This window comes from Malaclemys terrapin, chromosome 11, assembly GCF_027887155.1.
Source record: "Malaclemys terrapin pileata isolate rMalTer1 chromosome 11, rMalTer1.hap1, whole genome shotgun sequence".
In the NCBI taxonomy this organism is placed as follows: Eukaryota; Metazoa; Chordata; order Testudines; family Emydidae; genus Malaclemys; species Malaclemys terrapin.
Genome location: NC_071515.1, coordinates 78,246,686 through 78,265,207, shown reverse-complemented (window position 1 = coordinate 78,265,207; position 18,522 = coordinate 78,246,686). Strand labels below are relative to the sequence as shown.

The 18,522-nt window shown below is 62.7% G+C and overlaps 1 protein-coding gene across 1 annotated transcript in view; it reads right to left on the bottom strand.

Annotated features, from left to right (window-relative positions):
* Nucleotides 1-14,268, bottom strand: part of WNT10A (Wnt family member 10A) — a 49,699-nt gene extending 35,431 nt beyond the window's left edge. Inside the window, exons 1-2 of the mRNA XM_054043275.1 lie at nucleotides 13,346-14,268; nucleotides 6,085-6,347 (exon numbers count right to left, since the gene is read on the bottom strand). Coding sequence (XP_053899250.1) covers nucleotides 6,085-6,347; nucleotides 13,346-13,407 — 325 coding nt within the window. The 5' untranslated portion in view covers nucleotides 13,408-14,268. The remainder of the gene's footprint in view (nucleotides 1-6,084; nucleotides 6,348-13,345) is intronic.
* Between the last annotated feature and the right edge of the window lie 4,254 nt (nucleotides 14,269-18,522).

Below are 18,522 nucleotides of genomic sequence, written 5' to 3'. Positions count from 1 at the left end.
AAGGTCACGCTAATTAATTTGCATTAAACTGAGCCAATTACTGCTGCCTTCCTCTTTAATGTGGAAGCAGACTCTGTAGAGACTACAATCCCAGCATGCAATGTGGCCTGTTTGGGTCAAACTAGAGTGTTGCATGATGGGACCTAGACCTCCTGCTGGTGTCGACACCATCATGGTGTGGGCCAAGTGGAGTTGGATGGAGAGCTGAAGTCATGCAGTCACCTCTCCCCATTAACAGGCTGTGGTTCTTTCTAGGCCACCATCAGAACCAACCAGAACCTGCCACTGAACCCCGGCCAGTTTTTTGAGTTTGGAGCAATTTCCGCTGAGGTTTTCCCATCACCTTTCCTGGTACCGGCTCACCATGCTCCTGGGACCTGGCTGGGAACGGCTGATCGGTGCCGTTCCCAGCCTGACACAGCAAACACTGGACCTCTCCCAAATCGCCTGGGATTTCTGGTCTGGTTTGACTGGTTCAGGGAAGTTCCTAGGAATTGGGGCGCTCAGCCAAACCTCCCGACCCTGCCCATCGCATGGTGTCAGCAGGGCCGCGCCAATGGCCTTCCAAAAACTACCCCGCTCCGGGAGTTCTGCCCACGCAAAGGGGCAGAGCGGGTGCCCGGCTCCTCTGAGGACTGGGGATGCTGCCAGTTGCAACATGTTTCCTGTTCTCTCTCTTCTTCCCTCCCCCTCCCCCTCCCTCTTTTCCTAATTAAACTGCAGGTGAACCTACCAGGCCGTGGCAACACGCCAGACACAAAATTCCTCCATGCAGATCGGAACTTGCCTCCATGCAGCTTCCGAACGCGCCGCTCTGAGAATGCGGCCGTTCTCCATTGCCAGTCCAGTCGCAGTGACGGGACTGACAGCCCGGGGCAGCTTGCTTGTTTTCAGGGTGGTCAAGCCCAGATCCACAACGACCCCTAGGCACCTTTCAGTGGAAAGGAGGAGCCTAAATACCTCTGTGGAGCCAGGCCCAAGTGGCTAGGGGGCTGCAGCGGGACTCAGGAGACCACCGAGCGCACCCCCTCTGTGCTGCCCTTTCCCTGTGTCCTGCTAGTTGGATTTTAAGCTCTTTAGGGTGAGCATTAAGGGACAAGGGATTGAGGTGCCCAGAGAGGCAGATAGGTGGGATTTGGAAAAGGGCCTACAGGCATTTTTGAAATCTATGGGAATTAGGCACCAAACTTGCCTTGACCCTCTGAACATCCTCCCAGGTGCCAGTCAGCATCTTTAGGCACCTAAATCCTCTGGGATCCTCTGCAGCACACAGCCCCACGGGGCCCCGATCTCAGCTGGGGCCTCCCGTGCCCCTGCCATGCCTGCGCTGTCTCCTGCATGGGGCGGAGAATGGCCGTGCGCACCCGACTCCAGCCCAGCTACCCGTAAAGAAATGGAGGGTGGCTGCTCTACCTAGACACCCGCAACAACCGGTGGCGACGCGCCTGTCGACGGGGCGAGCGTCGCCTGGCACGAGGCTGATGGACCAGGTCCGTCCCACGTAGGCCCATGAGCAGGGCCACACTCTGCAGGCAGAGCGCCCTGTGCCGCGGAGAAGCTATCTGCAGTCATCATTACAGTGTATAGCCGATATTGCCCCCGGCTGCCTGGCTCTGGCACCCCCGAGCCCCCGGCCTGCCTCACAAAACCCCCTCTGTATCAGGCCTGGTGAGACGTGCCTTCCCTGAAATAACCCCTCGGCTGGAACGTGCCCTGCATGAGAAGACCACTCCCGGACCTGCTGGCTGTACCCTAGAAATGCCACTGGTATGGCTGAGTGGGAACGGCTGGGCCAGGGGTTGACTGGGAGAAACCTGTCCCAAGAAGCCAGCAGACCCCACTCGCTCCTCACCTGTATCTCAAGCAATGTTCTTCCCAGCAGCTCTCCTGGCACCAGCACGAGTCTCAGTGGGCCCGGCCGACTGCTCGGTGCTGCCTGGTGCCCCGGAGAGGGCGTCTCTCCCAGCCCAGGAAGCCCTGGCGTGGCTGGGGTTTGAGGAATGGGCAGGCCAAGGCCCAGCGGACACAGGGCCAGAGCTGCTAAGACCCAGCCGTGGGGAGAATCAGCAAGGGGCGGAGGCCTGGACGGGAGCTGGGGAGGAGAGTGCCTGGTGCCAGGGGCTGGCTGAGGTTAGAAAGAGAGAGACGGGAGGCGGGCGAGCCCGGACGGGAGGCCCTGGACGTTTTGGAGAAGCATTTGCTAGCCGCTCACTCGCCTCAGGCTGTGATCTCGCAGGTTCTGCAGAGCTGAGTCTGGCCAGCCCTTGGACGGGAGATCTCCCCAGGAAAACCCCTTGTGCATCCCGGCCAGGCCCCCGGAGGTGCTAAGGGTGCCATGCCAGTGGAGATGCCATCTCCTTGGGGAGACGTAAAACCCCAGGCGCTGCCCACGTGGGGTCACTCGAGAGCCCAGGATTCCCTTGGTAAGACGCCAGGTGCAGCTGCCAGTGCCCGCCTCAGGTGCCAAGTATCGGGGGGCAGCCGGGTTAGTCTGTAGCCACAAAAACAAGGAGGAGTCCTATGGCACCTTCAAGACGAACAGATTTATTTGGGTATAAGCTTTCGTGGGTAAAAACCCTCTTCTTCAGATGCATGGAGAAGTGGGTTTGCTACCCAGGAAAACTTATGCCCAAATAAATCTGTTCGTCTTGAAGGTGCCACCGGACTCCTTGGTTTTTCGGCTCAGGTGGTTTATTCCTTTCCCTAAAACCCCAGTGTCTACTGAACAAAGCCCGGAGCGTCACTTCCTGTCCTAAACTGTTGTGTGGCGCTGCTGGGCGCGGCCGCGTCCCACCCCAGAGGGGGCTGCATTCCCATGGACAGAGGCGTTGGATGCCGGGTGCAATAGAAAGACCCCAGGCGGCGCCTGTGGCCAGGAGGACCGGGCCGCGGCTGTTCACCTGGCGCTTGTGCCCAAACCCCGCGTTTGAGCCGAGCGAGGGGGAGGTTTAGGGCCAGGGGGGGTCGTTCGCAGCTGTTCGTTGGCGAGGCTCTTCCGCCGATCCACTTCCCTGACTGCCCCCGGGCGGCCGGACTCGGAGCGAGCGAGGCGCCGGAGCGGCCCCCACAAATAATTCAGAGGGAGGGAGGGAGGCGCACGCTCTGAGCTGATGGCGGCAGCGGGAACGCGATGAAAGATTCAAGGGCTCTGTCACTTCGGGTTACGAGCAACCAGCCCGCGGGCGCCTGGAGATCCCGGGGGCAGCGCGTGGAGCGGGAGCCGGGCCCCGGGGGAGCCGCGCACATTAGCGCCAGCGGCACAGAGTCTGCGGGGGCCCGGGGAGGCCATTAGCGCCCCTGCTCTCACGGCCAGTTGGTTTGTTTGCAAAGCGGAGTTCGGAGCCGCTTGGAAACCCGCCAGGCCAGCAAGCCCACCTGGCAGGGCCGGCTACCGTGCGCCCTGGCTCTTAGCTCCCGGCCATGGTTTGCGTGCCCGCCCTCTGCCCCAGCGCGCACACCCCGCACTGGGAGACCCGTGGCCATTCCCCGCCCTGGCTTGTAGAGGACGCGCCTGCGCTGTCCTCCCCCCCCATCCCTGCCCGCTCAGGTCCCCGGGGCGGGTCCGCCTGGTTGGGAGAGCGTGGGTCTGGCCCGCCCCGCGCACAGCCCCTGGCCAGGTGGGGCGTGTGGCCGAGTCAGTGGGCTGAGAGCCAGGACTTGGGGCAGGATGGTTTCCTGGCGTCTTTCTCCATGACACTCTTCAGTCCGGTTTAAATCGCTCCGGTGATTGGGCTCCCGCTGCCCCGATTATCAGCGGGCAGGTCCAGGGCCCCCCAAGGGGGTCTCCGGTTGGGCACCCCAAAGAATTGGTCACTTCTGAGGCGCTTGGCTAGGTTCCCTCCCGATCCAATGACTCCCACGGGAGCCAGTGGGCGCAACAGATTCTCCGTCTATTTCCCAAGTCCCAGCCCCCTCCGAGCAGGGCACGATTCGGGGCTCGTTGGGACGCTGAGAACCGCCCGTTTCGGCCCCGCCCCAAACCCGACAATAACATGCCCCAGCGTCAGTGCTACAAGTGGGCCGAGGTCAAAGTCATTGCAAATCCGCAGCTAGGAAATGCCCTCCTGGGCAGGGCCGCCCAGAGGATTCAGGGGGCCTGGGACAAACCAATTTCGGGGGCCCTTACATAAAAAAAGTTACAATACTATAGAATACTATAGGCTCGTGGGGCCCCTACAGGGCGGGGGCCTGGGGCAAATCGCCCCACTTGCCCCCCGTCAGAGCCAGGGCCTACTCCAGGCACCAGCTTACCAAGCAAGTGCTTGCGGCGTCCACTCCGGAGAGGGGCAGCACGTCCAGCTGTTCGGAGGCAATTGGGTGGACAGGCTGGCCTGAAGCACCCGGCTCAGTCTCTTCCACAGCGGGGAGGAACACGGTCAACACCCGTCCCAGGGCAGAACCCCGCGGCCAGGGCTGGGAGCCTTCAGCCCGGTCCTAGCCCCGCTCTCCCGACCCGCATCTGAGCCCCGACACAACTTGCCGGCTCGCCCCGGGCCAGCTCCGTTCCTGTCACTGAACCTCTGCCCAAGGGAGCAGCAAACAGGCCGGCGGGTGTTACTGACGGGTCTGGGGATGCCCCAGGAGGCTGCAAACGAAGCACTAAGCAGCCAGTGTTTGGCACGACACTGACTCGTCTCAGCGGGAACATCCCCCGTCCTGCCAGGGCGCTCCACCCCGCAGCATGGGTCGTTACACAGAAGCTGGTCTTTGGTCGGAGGAAACCGCCCTGGCTGCCCTGTGGGGAGTGAGCCGCCCGCAATGGGGGGCTGGGCCCTCAGGTTAGCTACAGATCTGTGATGACATTTGGGTTCCTCAGCGTTGCGTTGTGAATAAACCGGATCTAATCCGGATTCCTCCCACCCGGGCTCAGTCTCCCCGTGGAGACAGCGAACCTACTGGCGCGAGTGAGCGCTGCTCGCGCCAGGGGGGTTTTCAGAGCTCCGGCTCTACATTCATTAGCCGAGTCTTTCCCCCTCTCCCGGCCTCAAGAGCCCCTGTAGCCCCGGGCCTGGGGTATTTCCCACTAATGCAACCGTGCCCTCGCGTCGTTTTCTGGGGGCTTTGCACATCAGAGTCTCTCCCGTGGGTGGGAATCGGGCTCCGCCGCAGCCCAGCGCGCCCCAGCTGGGGGGGGGGGGCTCTGACCCCCTGGGGCTACTGGGCTGGGCCGGCTTGGGCGATGCAGGGGCCTCGGACCTGGAGAGAGCTGTCTGGAGGCCTGGCAAGGCGGGGGCATCGCCCGTGAGCGAGCCCAGCACCCTACCCTGAAACCAGGGAGAGCTGAGCGGGCCGAGCGCCACAGGGGCTCTCCCGGAGCGGGTCTGGGCCCAGACTTCCACAGCCCGGGTCTGGCTCCCCGCACGGGACAAGGGACTGTTCCCGCGGGACGGCTGGCTGTGGTGGGGGTCGGGTCACAGAGGGAGGCGTCTGTCCCAGAGCTGGGACCGATCCATGGGGGGCGATCCCAGAGCAGGGAGTCGGATGCCGGGGGGGATCCCTGAGACCTGCTAGGTACAGACTTGCAGGAACCGAACCTGGACGTGAGGAGTTGGGGTGGTCACCCCACTGCCGGGGAGGATCACATCCGGTCCCCCCAAATCCCCTCCTTTCCCCTGCACTTCCTAGTGACTCGTTCACATCCTCTCCTTCGGCGCTGTTGCTGGCCGCCTGCCACCTCCCACCCCAGAGCTGGCTGCATTTCCGAGGTGAGCGAGGCGCTTCCTGAGACAAAGCCCGCTGCCCCCGGGGCCCGAGAGAGCTCTGCCGGAGTGAGGGGCGCACAAACGGGGCTGGGGCTCGGAGAGACGCTTGGGGCGGTCTGGGGCAGGCGCGGGGCGGGCGTGGGGCTCGGGAGAGGGGAGCGGAGAAGAAACAGGCCTCGGCTGTCGGAATATAAAAGGGATTCCGAAGTGGGGCTGCAGTACCCAGCCACCCCCCTGCGGTTCCCACTGGCTCTGTAGCTCCCGGCCTGGGCAGCTCACTCCGAGGCCGCAGGGTGCCCGGCGCAGGACCTGCCCCGGGCGTAGCGGCAGGGAGAGCGCAGTGTGCCCAGGGGGCGGAGGGGGCGGGCGCCCCGGCCCTTACCTCGGCTGAAGATGAGGCTCTCATAGGGGATCTTGTTCTTGGTCTCCAGGCTGGAGCAGTTCCAGCGCTGGTCCCGGAACTGGTGCTGGCACTCGTGGATGGCGATCTGCATGCCCTGGATGGCGGAGGCCGTCACGTCGGGGTGGCGGACGCACACCTCCAGCTGGCGCCGCGTCAGGCCGGGCAGCGTCAGGCACACGGTGTTGGCGTTCAGCACCGGCTCCGACGGCAACTTCAGGCCCAGGATTTCGTTGGCGCAGGAGCTGGAAGGGAAGGGAGAGCCAGGCTCAGCGCCCTGCCCTGCCGCCTCGCCCGCCCAGGGCGCCAGGGGAAAGCCCCGCAGAGACCCAGTCACGGGGAGGCCCCCGCCGCGCAGTGCAAAGTCCCCACAGGGAGGGGGCAGCCGGGCCGGCCGGTGGAGCCAGGCCCCGGGGAGACCCGCCCACCAGCCCAGCGATTCTGAGCAGGGTGGGGAGTCGAGGCAGGGGATGGGTAGGCAGCCAGAAATCCCCAGCCGCAGCCTCTTTTCCACGGGCTCTCCAGCTCTGCCTCGGGCTTGGAGAGGATTCGACAGGCCTCTTCCCTACCAGCTCTTATCCCAGCCCATCACCGCGGTATCTGGGCACCTTCTAGTCATGCACCAAGTCACCTGACCGACACCTGTCATGTGTGGAACCGGGCTGCGAAGAGAACCAAGATCAGAACCTAGGCAGACAGACAGACGGAAAGTGTGGGCCCCTTACTGAATGAGGGAGGCAACCTAGTGACCGAGGATGTGGAAAAAGCTAATGTACTCAATGATTTTTTTGCCTCGGTCTTCACAAACAAGGTCAGCTCCCAGACTGCTGCACTGGGCAGCACAGCATGGGGAGGAGGTGACCAGCCCTCTGTGGAGAAAGAACAGGTTAAGGACTATTTAGAAAAGCTGGACGAGCTCAAGTCCATGGGGCCGGATGCGCTGCATCCGAGGGTGCTGAGGGAATTGGCTGATGTGATTGCAGAGCCATTAGCCATTATCTTTGAAAACTCATGGCGATCGGGGGAGGTCCCGGACGATTGGAAAAAGGCTAATGTAGTGCCCATCTTTAAAAAGGGGAAGAAAGAGAACCCGGGGAACTACAAATGGGTCAGCCTTACTTCCGTCCCCGACAAAATCATGGAGCAGGTCCTCAAGGAATCCATTTTGAAGCACTTGGAGGAGAGGAAAGTGATCAGGAACCAGGGCCGGCTCCAGGGTTTTGGCCGCCCCAAGCAGCCAAAAAAAAAAGCCGCAATCGCGATCTGCGGCGGCAATTCGGCGGCAGGTCCTTCACTCCAAGCGGGAGTGAGGGACCGTCCGCCGAATTGCCGCCGAATAGCTGGACCTGCCGCCCCTCTCCGGAGTGGCCGCCCCAAGCACCTGCTTGCCAAGCTGGTGCCTGGAGCCGGCCCTGTCAGGAACAGTCAACATGGATTCACTAAGGGGAAGTCGTGCCTGACCAACCTGATTGCCTTCTATGATGACAAAACTGGCTCTGTGGATATGGGGAAAGCAGTGGACGTGTTATTCCTTGACTTTAGCAAAGGTTTTGATACAGTCTCCCACAGTATTCTTGCCAGCAAGTTAAAGAAGTATGGCTTGGATGGATGGACTATAAGGTGGACAGAAAGCTGGTTAGATTATTGGGCTCAGCGGGTAGTGATCAATGGCTCCATGTCTAGTTGGCAGACAGTATCAAGTGGAGTGCCCCAAGGGTAGATCCTGGGGCCGGTTTTGTTCAATATCTTCATTAATGATCTGGAGGATGGCGTGGACTGCACCTTCAGCAAGTTTGCAGATGACACTAGGCTGGGAGGAGTGGTAGATACACTGGAGGGTAGGGATAGGGTCCAGAGTGACCTAGACAAATTGGAGGATTGGGCCAAAAGAAATCTGATGTGGTTCAACAAGGACAAGTGCCGAGTCCTGCACTTAGGACGAAAGAATCCCATGCACTGCTACAGACTAGGGACCGAGTGGCTAAGCAGCAGTTCTGCAGAAAAGGACCTAGGGGGTTACAGTGGGCAAGAAGCTGGATATGAGTCAACAGTTGCCAAGAAGGCCAATGACATATTGGGCTGTCTTAGCAGGAGCATTGCCAGCAGATTGAGGGAAGTGATTATTCCCCTCAGGGCCGGCTCCAGGCACCAGCTTCTCAAGCAGGTGCTTGGGGCGGCCGCTCCGGAGAGGGGCGGCAGGTCCAGGTATTCGGCGGCAATTCGGCGGAGGGTCCCTCACTCAACCTGGGAGTGAAGGACCTCCCGCTGAATTGCCGCCGCAGATCGCGATCGCGGCTTTTTGTTTTGTCTTGTTTTGGCTGCTTGGGGCGGCCAAAACCCTGGAGCCAGCCCTGATTCCCCTCTATTTGGCACTGGAGAGTATTGCATCCAGTTTTGGTCCCCCCCACTACAGAAGGGATGTGGATAAATTGGAGAGAGTCCAGTGGAGAGCAACAAAAATGATTAGGGGGCTGGGGCAAGGTTGAGGGAACTGGGGTTATTTAGTCTCCAGAAGAGAAGAATGAGGGGGGATTTGATAGCAGCCTTCAACTACCTGAAGGGGGGTTCCAAAGAGGATGGAGCTCGGCTGTTCTCAGTGGTGGCAGATGACAGAACAAGGAGCAATGGTCTCAAGTTGCAGTGGGGGAGGTTTAGGTTGGATATTAGGAAACACTATTTCACTAGGAGGGTGGTGAAGCACTGGAATGGGTTACCTAGGGAGGTGGTGGAATCTCCTTCCCTAGAGGTGTTTAAGGCCCGGCTTGACAAAGCCCTGGCTGGGATGATTTAGTTGGGAATTGGTCCTGCTTTGAGCAGGGGGTTGGACTAGTTACCTCCTGAGGTCTCTTCTAACCCTGATCTTCTATGATTCTAGGGGTGTATATGGAGACAGACAACAGAGAGGGTGTCTGGGGATGAATGGGTGGATGGCTAGACAGAGGGCGTGTGTAGAGATAAAGTGGAGGGTATGAGAGATTAGATAGGTAGAGGAGGTGTATGAGGATGGGTGGAAGGATGGATGGTGGGAGGACATGTGGGGACGCATGGACAGCAGCCCCAGAGACCCAGGCCCGGTTTGGGTGACCACCTAAGCTTTTGGCTCATTAACCAAGCCGAGGGCCAGTCAGTGATGGGGCTCACCCCCTGCAGTGCTGTCCCCCCAGATTTGCAGCTGTCACTGAGATCAGACTCCCTGAGTCCCTGTGTCTCCTGTGGGATGGGCGTGGACCGAGCATGCAGAGCTCAGCATCAGCCCTGCTGCCATGTTGAAAATCTATTGCTGGTCTATCCAGGTTCGTGTCCCACCCCTATCACCCTGGTATCTGGGCACTTGCCAGTGTGCATTAAACAACAGGACTGCCATCTGTGCCAGGGGGTTCGCTCTCTCTCACCCTCTCCCAGATGGGGAGCTGTGCGTCCGGGGCAGGACTGAGTTATCTAACATCTCCGGTGCTCTGTATCTCTGTCAGCGGAGGTCGGTCAGAGAAATGCCCCTGGCACGGGGAGCAGGGGCTGGGAGGTTTGGGATGGTCCTCCCTCCCTCAGTCAGCGTCCAGCCCTAAGCATGCTCTGTCCCCTGCCTGGACGAGTTTTCCCTCGATCGCAGAATTCCCCGTGGGGCCTGAGGAGCAGAGCTCTGCCCGGGTCTCCAGCCCGGACCCCTGGAGCACCTAGAAGACAGGGACCGAGTCCTGGGCTGTGGGACGCCGGTGCGGGGCGTGGGGACAGGTGCCCATGTTGCAGCCCAGCCAGGTAACGCTGTTCTGTGCTAGCTTCAGGAAAGGTGACCATGGAGCCCGGCCCTTCACCTCCTGTCTCTCTCCCCACCGGCAGAACCTCATGTTCCACTCCGCGGCGGCATCTGTGCCCGAGACCCTCTTGCCAGGGATCTGAAAGTCAAGCTGGGCTCTGCCAGGCGACTCTCCGCCCCTCTCTCTGGCACCCGCTGGGAAGTCTCGGGCCTGGCCCGGGCCGGCTTGTCCCTCTTAGGTCACGTTCCGCGCCGTGCTCCCAGGCTGTGTCCATGTTCAGCGTGGGGCTCCCAGGTCGGCTGTGCTAGGGCCACCCCAGTGGGCCCGGGCCTGTTGCTGGCACCAGGGGCCAGGCCACCCTCCCTGTCCCGGCCTCGTTGAATCTGAGGAGCCAGTGGAGGCCTGAAAGCACGTGGGGGGGGGGGGGAGGGGCTGAGGTCACCCAGCGGCAGGGTCCTGGTCCTGGAGGGGCATCATCAGAAAGCCTGGTGGGGACAGCACAGGTTCGCCCCTTCATACCAGGGCCCAGCTCCCAAGCTCCTCGTCTGGGCCCAGCTCCCGGGGTCTGTCCAAGTCAGGCCTGGAACAGGCCTCTTCGCTCCTTCTTCGGGGGGTCCCTCTGCACCCGCTCTGCCGCTTGACTCGGGCCTTTCTTTGGGATTCGTCAAAGCCAGAGAAGAGCCCCACAGCGCCGGCGCCTTCGAAGGCCGAGCCCCCCGCAGCCAGGGCTGGACGCCAGCCAGGTGACGGGACTCGCTTGGGGAGGCGCTGGGCTCGGTCTGACTCCAAAGAGAGACTGCTGAACTTGAATTAATATGCAAATTAGATACAATTAGCTTAGGTTTGAACAGAGACTGGGAATGGTTGGGTCACTACACTCATTGAATCTATTTCCTCATGTTAAAATATGTTAACATCTCCGCACACCTTCTATGGGTCACCTGGATTATCACTTCAAAGGTGTTTTTCTCTCCTGCTGATGATAGCTCATCTCAATTGATTGGCCTCTTACAGTTGGTCGGGGGCGACTCCCACTTTTCATGTTCTCTGTATGTATAAATCTCTTTCTGCGTGTTCCAGTCTATGCATCGCATGAAGTGGGCTGTAGCCCAGGAAAGCTTATGCTCAAATAACTGTGTTAGTCTCTAAGGTGCCCCAAGGACTTTGGTTCTTCTTGCGGATACAGACTAACAGGGCTGCGACTCTGAAATCTGCCCTGGCTGGAACTCATCGAGGGGCTCCCATCAGGTCTGTCAGCCTGGACGCCGTTTTACACCCAGGGGACTAAACCCGTTCTCCCTTTCAGTGCCGCGGGGCCAGGCTCGGAGCTCAGCTCGCTCCGGCGCCAATCCGAAGTCGCTAGGGGAGCGGGCGCAACCTTAACACCCGGTGCAGGGAACTCCCCAAGTCCTGACCCCGATTCGGAGTCACTCCTGGTTTGCCCCCGCCTGTCAGATCAGGATCAGTCCCGCTGTGCATGTCCCAAGCCAAGAGACGTTCAGCCCCACACGTCTCTGTCTTGCGGGTGGTTTGCTCTGCTCTCCTGCCCCTCTTCCTTCGCTCCATCCTCTCCCGCCAACCCCCACCCCAATCCAATGGGGGGGGGCGTGCCAGGGCGGCTGGAAATCATGTGCGGCCGCTGTCATCTTCTTCTCTGATCCCCCGGCGCTGCCGCATCGCCCCCGCCCCCCCGGACTAAGTGGGTTTAAACACGATTTCACGGTGAAAGGCCCGCGGGTCACAGGCTGCGGCTGTTTTAATTAATACACGTTCCAGCGTCAACACATTCTGTGCGAACGGGGGGGCAGCCCAGAACCAGTAGCTGGAGCGAGCTGGGAGGGGGGGGTTAACCCTTCCCTGCCCGCCGCCCGGAAGTTTGGCAGCTGGTGGGGGAGCCGGGGAGATCGAAGGAAGACGGCTGGAGTGGCCTGTGATGCAGGGGGGGGGGTCATGGCCAGCGAAGGGGGAAACGTCGGGGTCCCCCGGGTACTGGATGTGGGGCACAAGCCGGCTCCCCACCCCCAGCCCCTGTTTTCCTCGGATTTGGGATGAAAGGGACCTACCGACCAAAAGAGCTCGGTTCTCCTGGCCCCGCCCTTCGGGAGCGCCCCGGCATCCCAGCTCGGGTGGCCACAGGGGCGCCCCGTCGCCCTCCGGGGGGGGTGCAGCGCTCCCTGCCCGGACAGACCCCGAGCTGCCTGGAGTAAGGACACCCCCGGCTGCGCTTCCAGCTGGAGGGCCCAGCGCCAGGCTCCGGCGGCGTTTCCCGAACCCCGCCCTGCACGGGGGCTGGTCGGGGAGCGCCCTGCGCCTCCCCCGGCACAGGTGGGTAAAACCTCCCTTTGTGCAGCCCGGGAAAGGCAAACAAACTCCCAGGGGACTGTCCCGACATGCGAACCTTCGTGTGAATTAACCCAGCGATACACCGGCCTGGCAGCCACATGGACCGGCGGCTACGTGTGAAGCCCAGATTGTCCAGGGCTCGAACTAGCCCCTCGACTCCTTGTTTTTTAAATAGGGGCAGCGAAATCCCCCAAATACCCCCCCCCATCACGGGACCCTAGAACCGACCCCGGGACACAACTTGGCCCACCTCAGCCAGCAAGGCAATGAGGGAGCTGGGGAAAGAACCCAAGAGTCCTGGGCCTCTGTCTAGACAAAACTCGCTCCTTAGCCCTGAATTGTGAGCCATTGGCAGGTGGGCAGCGCAGCCCATTAGACAGCCCGGCCTGGTCGTGTGGGAGTGGAGCTGGGGGGGGGGTGGCGGGACAGCTGGTTCTGAACTTCTTTTCTCCACATGCTCCAGCAGGAGAGTACCCGATTCGGAGCGGGCCAGGAGTCGCGGCGAGCCCTGCCCGAGCAGACGGACAATTCCCCCTTGCAGGGGTTGCTCTGCGGTCCGGGTGCGCCCGGCCGAGGCTGGGGTCTGACCTCGCGTAGCCGGGGTGCCACACGGGGCCACTCGAGGGACGCTGCTCCCGGTTTTCGCCGCGGGAGGCGAGCCGGAGTCAGGCTTCGCCCGGCTGCTCCGCCAATCGGCGCCTGACCCAGAAAGCAAGGCCGAGCAGAGGCGGCTTCCATGGCACTTGCGAGGAAAAGCAAATTCCCCTCCGGGGAGAATTTCCACACGGCGGAGGAGATCTCTAGGAAGGGAAGCGGATTATCGGGAGGGGACGGGAGGGGGGTGGTTAGCACACGGGGGAAATAATCCTCCCGAATCCGTCACAGAACATTGACAATCCGGTTCAACGTCGCGTTCCGGAGAGGCAGAGCGCGCTGCGATTCCCAAAGGGCTCCGAAGTGACATCGCCTCTCCTGGGGCCCGTGGGTGGCTGCGCGACTCAGCTCCCGGGAGCACGGGGCAGCTGGCGAGGGACCATTGGCCAGGACACAAGCCTGGGTCCTGGGGGCCCCACCACGGCTAAAACCAGGCGAGTTTAGGAAGTGGGAGCGGAGCCCGAGCGCGGCGGGGGGGGGGAGGGGTCTCTTACCTTCGCAGCCAGAGGCCGAGGAGAAGCAGGGAGCAGAACCCGGGCAGCAGGGCCAGACCCATCTTGTGTCCCGCTGGCTCGGTGGGGGGCTTGGCAGCCGCGCCGGGCTCGGGTTTGCGGGGGGAGGGGGGGCGTTGGGTTTCCCGTGGTGGTTTCCCCGGCTGCTGCTGGTTCTTGTCTCTTCTCGCTGCTTCTCGCACTTCCCTCCGCTCCTCAGGACCTCAGGGATCCCCCGCCTGGATTGGTGGGTTGACAGTCCCAGCAGGACGGGGCCATCCTCGCCGCGGGCAGCCCCCAGCCCCCCACCCCCCAGCACAACCCCAACTACATGGACCAGGCAGGGCGGCTCCCCCCTCTACAAGGACATCAAAGTTCCGAGGAGCCGCCGGCTGTTTGCGGGGGGAAGAGCTGCTCTCATTCCAGGCTCCATGTGGACAGGTCCTGCCCCTCCGCCCCCCAGCCAAGCCTCCAGCCGGGGGAGGGGGGCCTAGCTGCAGGGGGCTGGCAGAGGCAGAACGAGGGGGCAGGCTGCCCCCCTACCCACCCCCCCCTTGGCTTCTCTCTTTGCCACTCGGCCTCGCTTTGCTCAGAGCTGCCTGTCCTGTGCGCCCCGGGCGGGGCGCTCCGGTGCCTGGGGCGGGGCGCGTGCGGGGGTGTGTGTGTCTCTCCTGGGGGGGGGGGACAAGCTCCCCTGGATCTTGTAGGCGCACGTGGAGCCCCAGCTGCTCCCCCTCCCCGCCGCTTTCTCCAGCTGCCTCCGGCTCAGCGCCTCCCTGCGCCCCGCAGCCGCCTGGAACCGTCTTCTGGCGAAGAGCGCAGCGGGCAGGGTCCCGGCCCGGCTCGCACCGGGGCTGCGACGGCTGCTCTGCCTGGGATCGCGCTGCGTTCCTCAGCGCCCGGAGCCCGAGTCCCGACACGTCTGGGCAGGAGCCCGCAGGGGAAGGACGGGGGCAGAGGGTGGCAGCGGCAGCGGGGCAGGCGGGGCGAGGAGGGAGCGTGCCACACACGGCCTGCCGGGGAGGGGGCGTGCGGGCGGGGCGGGGATGGAGGTGTTGGTGCATGGATCTCTGGGGTGTGCATGGATGTATAGGGGTGTGCATGGATGTGTGTGTGTGCGTGCGCGCATGGATACGTAGGGGTGTGCATGGAGGTGTGTGTGCATGGGTCTCTGGTGTGTGCATGGATATATAGGGGTGTGTGTGTGCGTGGATACATAAGGGTGTGGATGGAGGTGTGTGTGCATGATATAGAGGGCTTTGCATGGATATGTGTGTGTGTGCGCGCGTGGGGGTGTGGATAGAGGTGTGTATGCATGCATGTGGATGTGACAGCGTGCATGGATATAGGGGTATGGATGTGTGTGTATGGGTGTGCACGGATGTGTGTGCCTAGGTATATGTGGATATGCATGTGTGGCTGGCTGGCTGAGTGCATGGATGTGGTATGTGTTTATGGGGATGGGTGGGTGTGCATTGGTATATAGGGGGTGTGCATGGATGTGCGTGGGGATATCACGGTGGATGTGTGAGTGTGCGTGGCTGTGGGGGTGTGCATGGTTGTAGCTGGATGAGGGGTGTGGGCCTGAGAGCATGGTTGTGAAGGTGTGTCCATGGATGTGGTCTGGGAGCATGACTGGGGTGTGCCTGGATTTGAGAGGGCGGGGCCTGCCCGTGTGAGTGTGCAGATGTGTGAGTGCATGGAAGTGAGGGTATGTGAATGGAGGGAGAGGTGTGTGTGTGTGTAAATCCCCTGGGCGTGTGGCTGTGCTGATGAAGATGGCGGGTGAGAGGTGTGGGTGTGTAAATCCCCTAGGCCTATGGCTGTGCTGATGGAGATGGCGTGTGGGAGGTGTGTGTAAATCACGTAGGCCCCTAGCGTGTGAGGGCTGTGGTTGCGTGTCCGTGTGTTGGCCTTGTACCTTACTCACACCCCTAAAGTCTGCGCCCCGGAGCCCCCTGGCCGCGGTGGAAAGGTGCAGCCGGGGGGAGCAGCAGGGGGGGCGGAGGGGGCTCCGGCCCGCGCGGGGGCTGTGATGGGCGGGGGGAGCAGCAGGGCTGGCGGAGGGGGCTCCGGCCCGCGGGGGGGCTGTGATGGGCGGGGGGAGCAGCAGGGCTCCTGGTCCCTTATTCCCCGCGTGCCGGTAGCCCTGGGCTTTGCACACCCAGCGCAGCCGCGGGTGCGAGGCCGGCGGTTTGCACGTTGCTGCACCGGGGTCGGGAGCTGGCTGGGACCACCCGGCCCTGTTCCTGCCCCAGCGAGCCGGCCTGCCAGGGACGCGGCGTTCAGGCCAAGTCGCTCTGGACCTGGCGGGACCTTTCCCCGGCTCCTGCCCCGCGGCCCTCCGGGCTCTGCCGCCGGCTCCTCCGCAGGGGTGCGGGGTCCAGGGCGGGCCGGGCCATAACACGTGCAAACCGCCCTGCCGCCCTACCCCGGTTACCCCCCGCGCGCCCCTGGCTAGCTCCAGCCTCTACTCCTCCCTCGGGACCCTGCCGCGAAAGCCCAGAGCAGCCAGCAGCCCCCCCGAGCCGGGCTCAGCGAACTCCCGGCTCCAGCCCCTGGTCTCTGGCCCTCTGGCGTCCCCAGTGCCGGCGGCATGGGCGCTTATCGCCCCCCGACAATGGCTCCGTGCCGGGGGGGGGGGTAGCCCCAGAGATCGCTGGGGGTCCCTCACTTGGTGGGGAGGGGCCGGGCGGATCCGCCCCCTGGGGATGGGTCGGAGAGGAGGGGCCCAGGGAACGCGAACCCCCCTCGGCTCCTGGCCCTGCCCGGTCGGGGTTTGCCGTGTAAACGGGGCGGCCAGCAGCCGGCTCCGCTTAGGGCTCGGTTCCTGTGTCGGCGGGGAAGGGGCCCCAGGAGACGCTGCAGGAGGGGCCGGGGCGGAATTCACCTGTCACCGGTAGGACCTGGGCAGCTCTGCCCAGTTCTCCTGGAGCCAGGCCGCCCTCAGGCTCGCCCGCTGAGGGGGCTCCGCGGGATCCCCCAGCCCGGAGGGGCCACGGAGGAGCCGGTGTAGCCTAGAGGGGCCTTAGCTCCCTGCGGACTTTTCGGCCAGCGCAGAGCGCGTCCCATGGCTCCTCCCTGGGCAGCCCTGGTCCTTCTTCAGTGGGGTTCAGGGCAGGGGAGGGAGGGGGGCTACAGAGGCAACTGACCCCCCAGGCTCCCGCCGCACTCTCGGGGGGGGGGGGGGTAATCGCTCCCCTGCAGCTGGGGGCCCCCGCCGGGCTTTGGGAACTCAGACGTGTTGGGGGGGGGGGGTCATGCCCGCTTTCACCCCCCTCCAATCGCCTCCAAGTGCCGGAACCGAGCCAAGGGGCCGCTTTAGTCCAGCCCTGGGCGAGCGGGGCATCCTGGTTCCCGGAGGCACCGCTCGGCCAAGCCCTGCAGCACCCGGGGAACTGCAAACACGTGAGTCGAGCCAGGGGTCCCTGTGGGACCAGCCCCATTGCCCGGGAAAGCGGGGGAGCCCTGCAGCCACCCCTGACCCCGCCCGAGTTCCCGCAGCGCCCAGCGCAGGCCTGGGGGAGCCCGCAGCCGAGCCGCGCCCGCTTAAACCCGGGCTGACGTTACCCTGCCGCGTGGGGCCCTCTGCTCCTCGCTTTCCCGGCCCGGGTTAGCTGCCCGCCGAAAGCCAGACCCCGCACCCCGGCCCTGGGAGCGGGCGTTTAAGGATGAGCCGAGTTCCCCGGGAAACCTCTGACCAGCCCCTGAGAAAATTCTCTCCTGGTCCGGGACCGGGGCCCTGGAGCGTTACCCCCACGTGCTAGTTCAATGGCTTCCAAAGCGTGGGGCTCCGGCTGTACCCAGAGCCCCGAGACAGAGCTGGCCGGGGCCGGGGATCCCGGCCATGGGAATTGGCCCGGGCAGTTTGCTGCATTTGGGGCAGATGCAGAGGGCGAAGGGCGTTGATGAGGGGCCTGGATCTCCGGCTACCGTTTTGCCCCCGGGGGACTTTTGCCCCGTGCAAAGGGCACCCCAAAAACTACCAGCAGGAAATAGAGCAACCGCGCTTTTCTGCAAATGCGATTTTCAAAACCTTCTGCACTGCACATTCCCCTGCGCGTCCAAAGATGTTCTGGCTCAGGGAGGATTTATGCAACAGACCCGGGGCTCTGTTTCCAAACAGATTCATTGAGCAAATACATGTGTCCTACCTGGGCAAGAGTGCATGTTGCGCCCCCTACTGGCGGCTGCGCACTGGAGGATAACAACTTACTGCTGCTGCTGGCTACCGGAGTTACTCCTTCAGCTCAAGTGGGAGAGGTCTGCGCTGCAGCACTGACGGCGCAGACAACCCAGGCTCATCTCTGGCTGTTCAATCCCCACAGCTGGATATGCCAACATTGGAGCATTGCTCGTGTGTGCTGCACGTTCTGGGGCGTTGCACTTACCGCTGGCTCCCTCACTGAATGATGCCGGTGAAATTAGCCCTGGGGTGTGAGTGTGCAATGGTGAATCGAGCCGGCTCCTGCCCGGGCCCCTTTCGGAGTGCAGGGATGTGGTGGGCACTGTGTCGTCTGGGCCGCCAGGCCCGGGAAGGGAGCGATTCCCAGCAGGGGGGTGCACGGGAAAGGACACAGACTCCTGCCCTGTGGGCGACGTGCTGACTGCATGTGAGCGCCAGTGATGCTGGGTGGGACTGTTCTTAATGGTTCCTCTGAATACTGTGTGGGTGCCTCAGTTTCCCCTATGCATTTCTTAAGTCTCCAGTGTGCATAAATGGCCGACACTCTGTATCCTAGCAACAAATGGCTGGGGCCCTTCCCCCCCTGCAAGGGAATAGCTAAAGGTGAACAAAGAGATCAGGTGACCTCCTGGCCTGGGAAAGAGACAAAGGCCAGAAAGGAGGAGCTGGAGGGGGTTTCAGTTTGGAGCTGGCTGGGGACGGGAAGTGAGGGCAGACGGGGCTGTCTGGCTCGCTGGGCCCCAGGATGGACCCGGCTGAGGGGTCCCGTTCTCTGTACCTACAAGCTCTGTTTTAGACCGTGTTCCTGTCATCTAATAAACCTCTGTGTTACTGGCTGGCTGAGAGTCACGTCTGACTGCGAAGTGGGGGTGCAGAACCCTCTGGCTTCCCCAGGACCCCACTGGGGCGGACTCGCTGTGGGAAGCGCACGGAGGGGCATATGCTGAATGCTCCCAGGAGAGACCCAGGAGGTGAAGCCGTGTGAGCTTCTTGC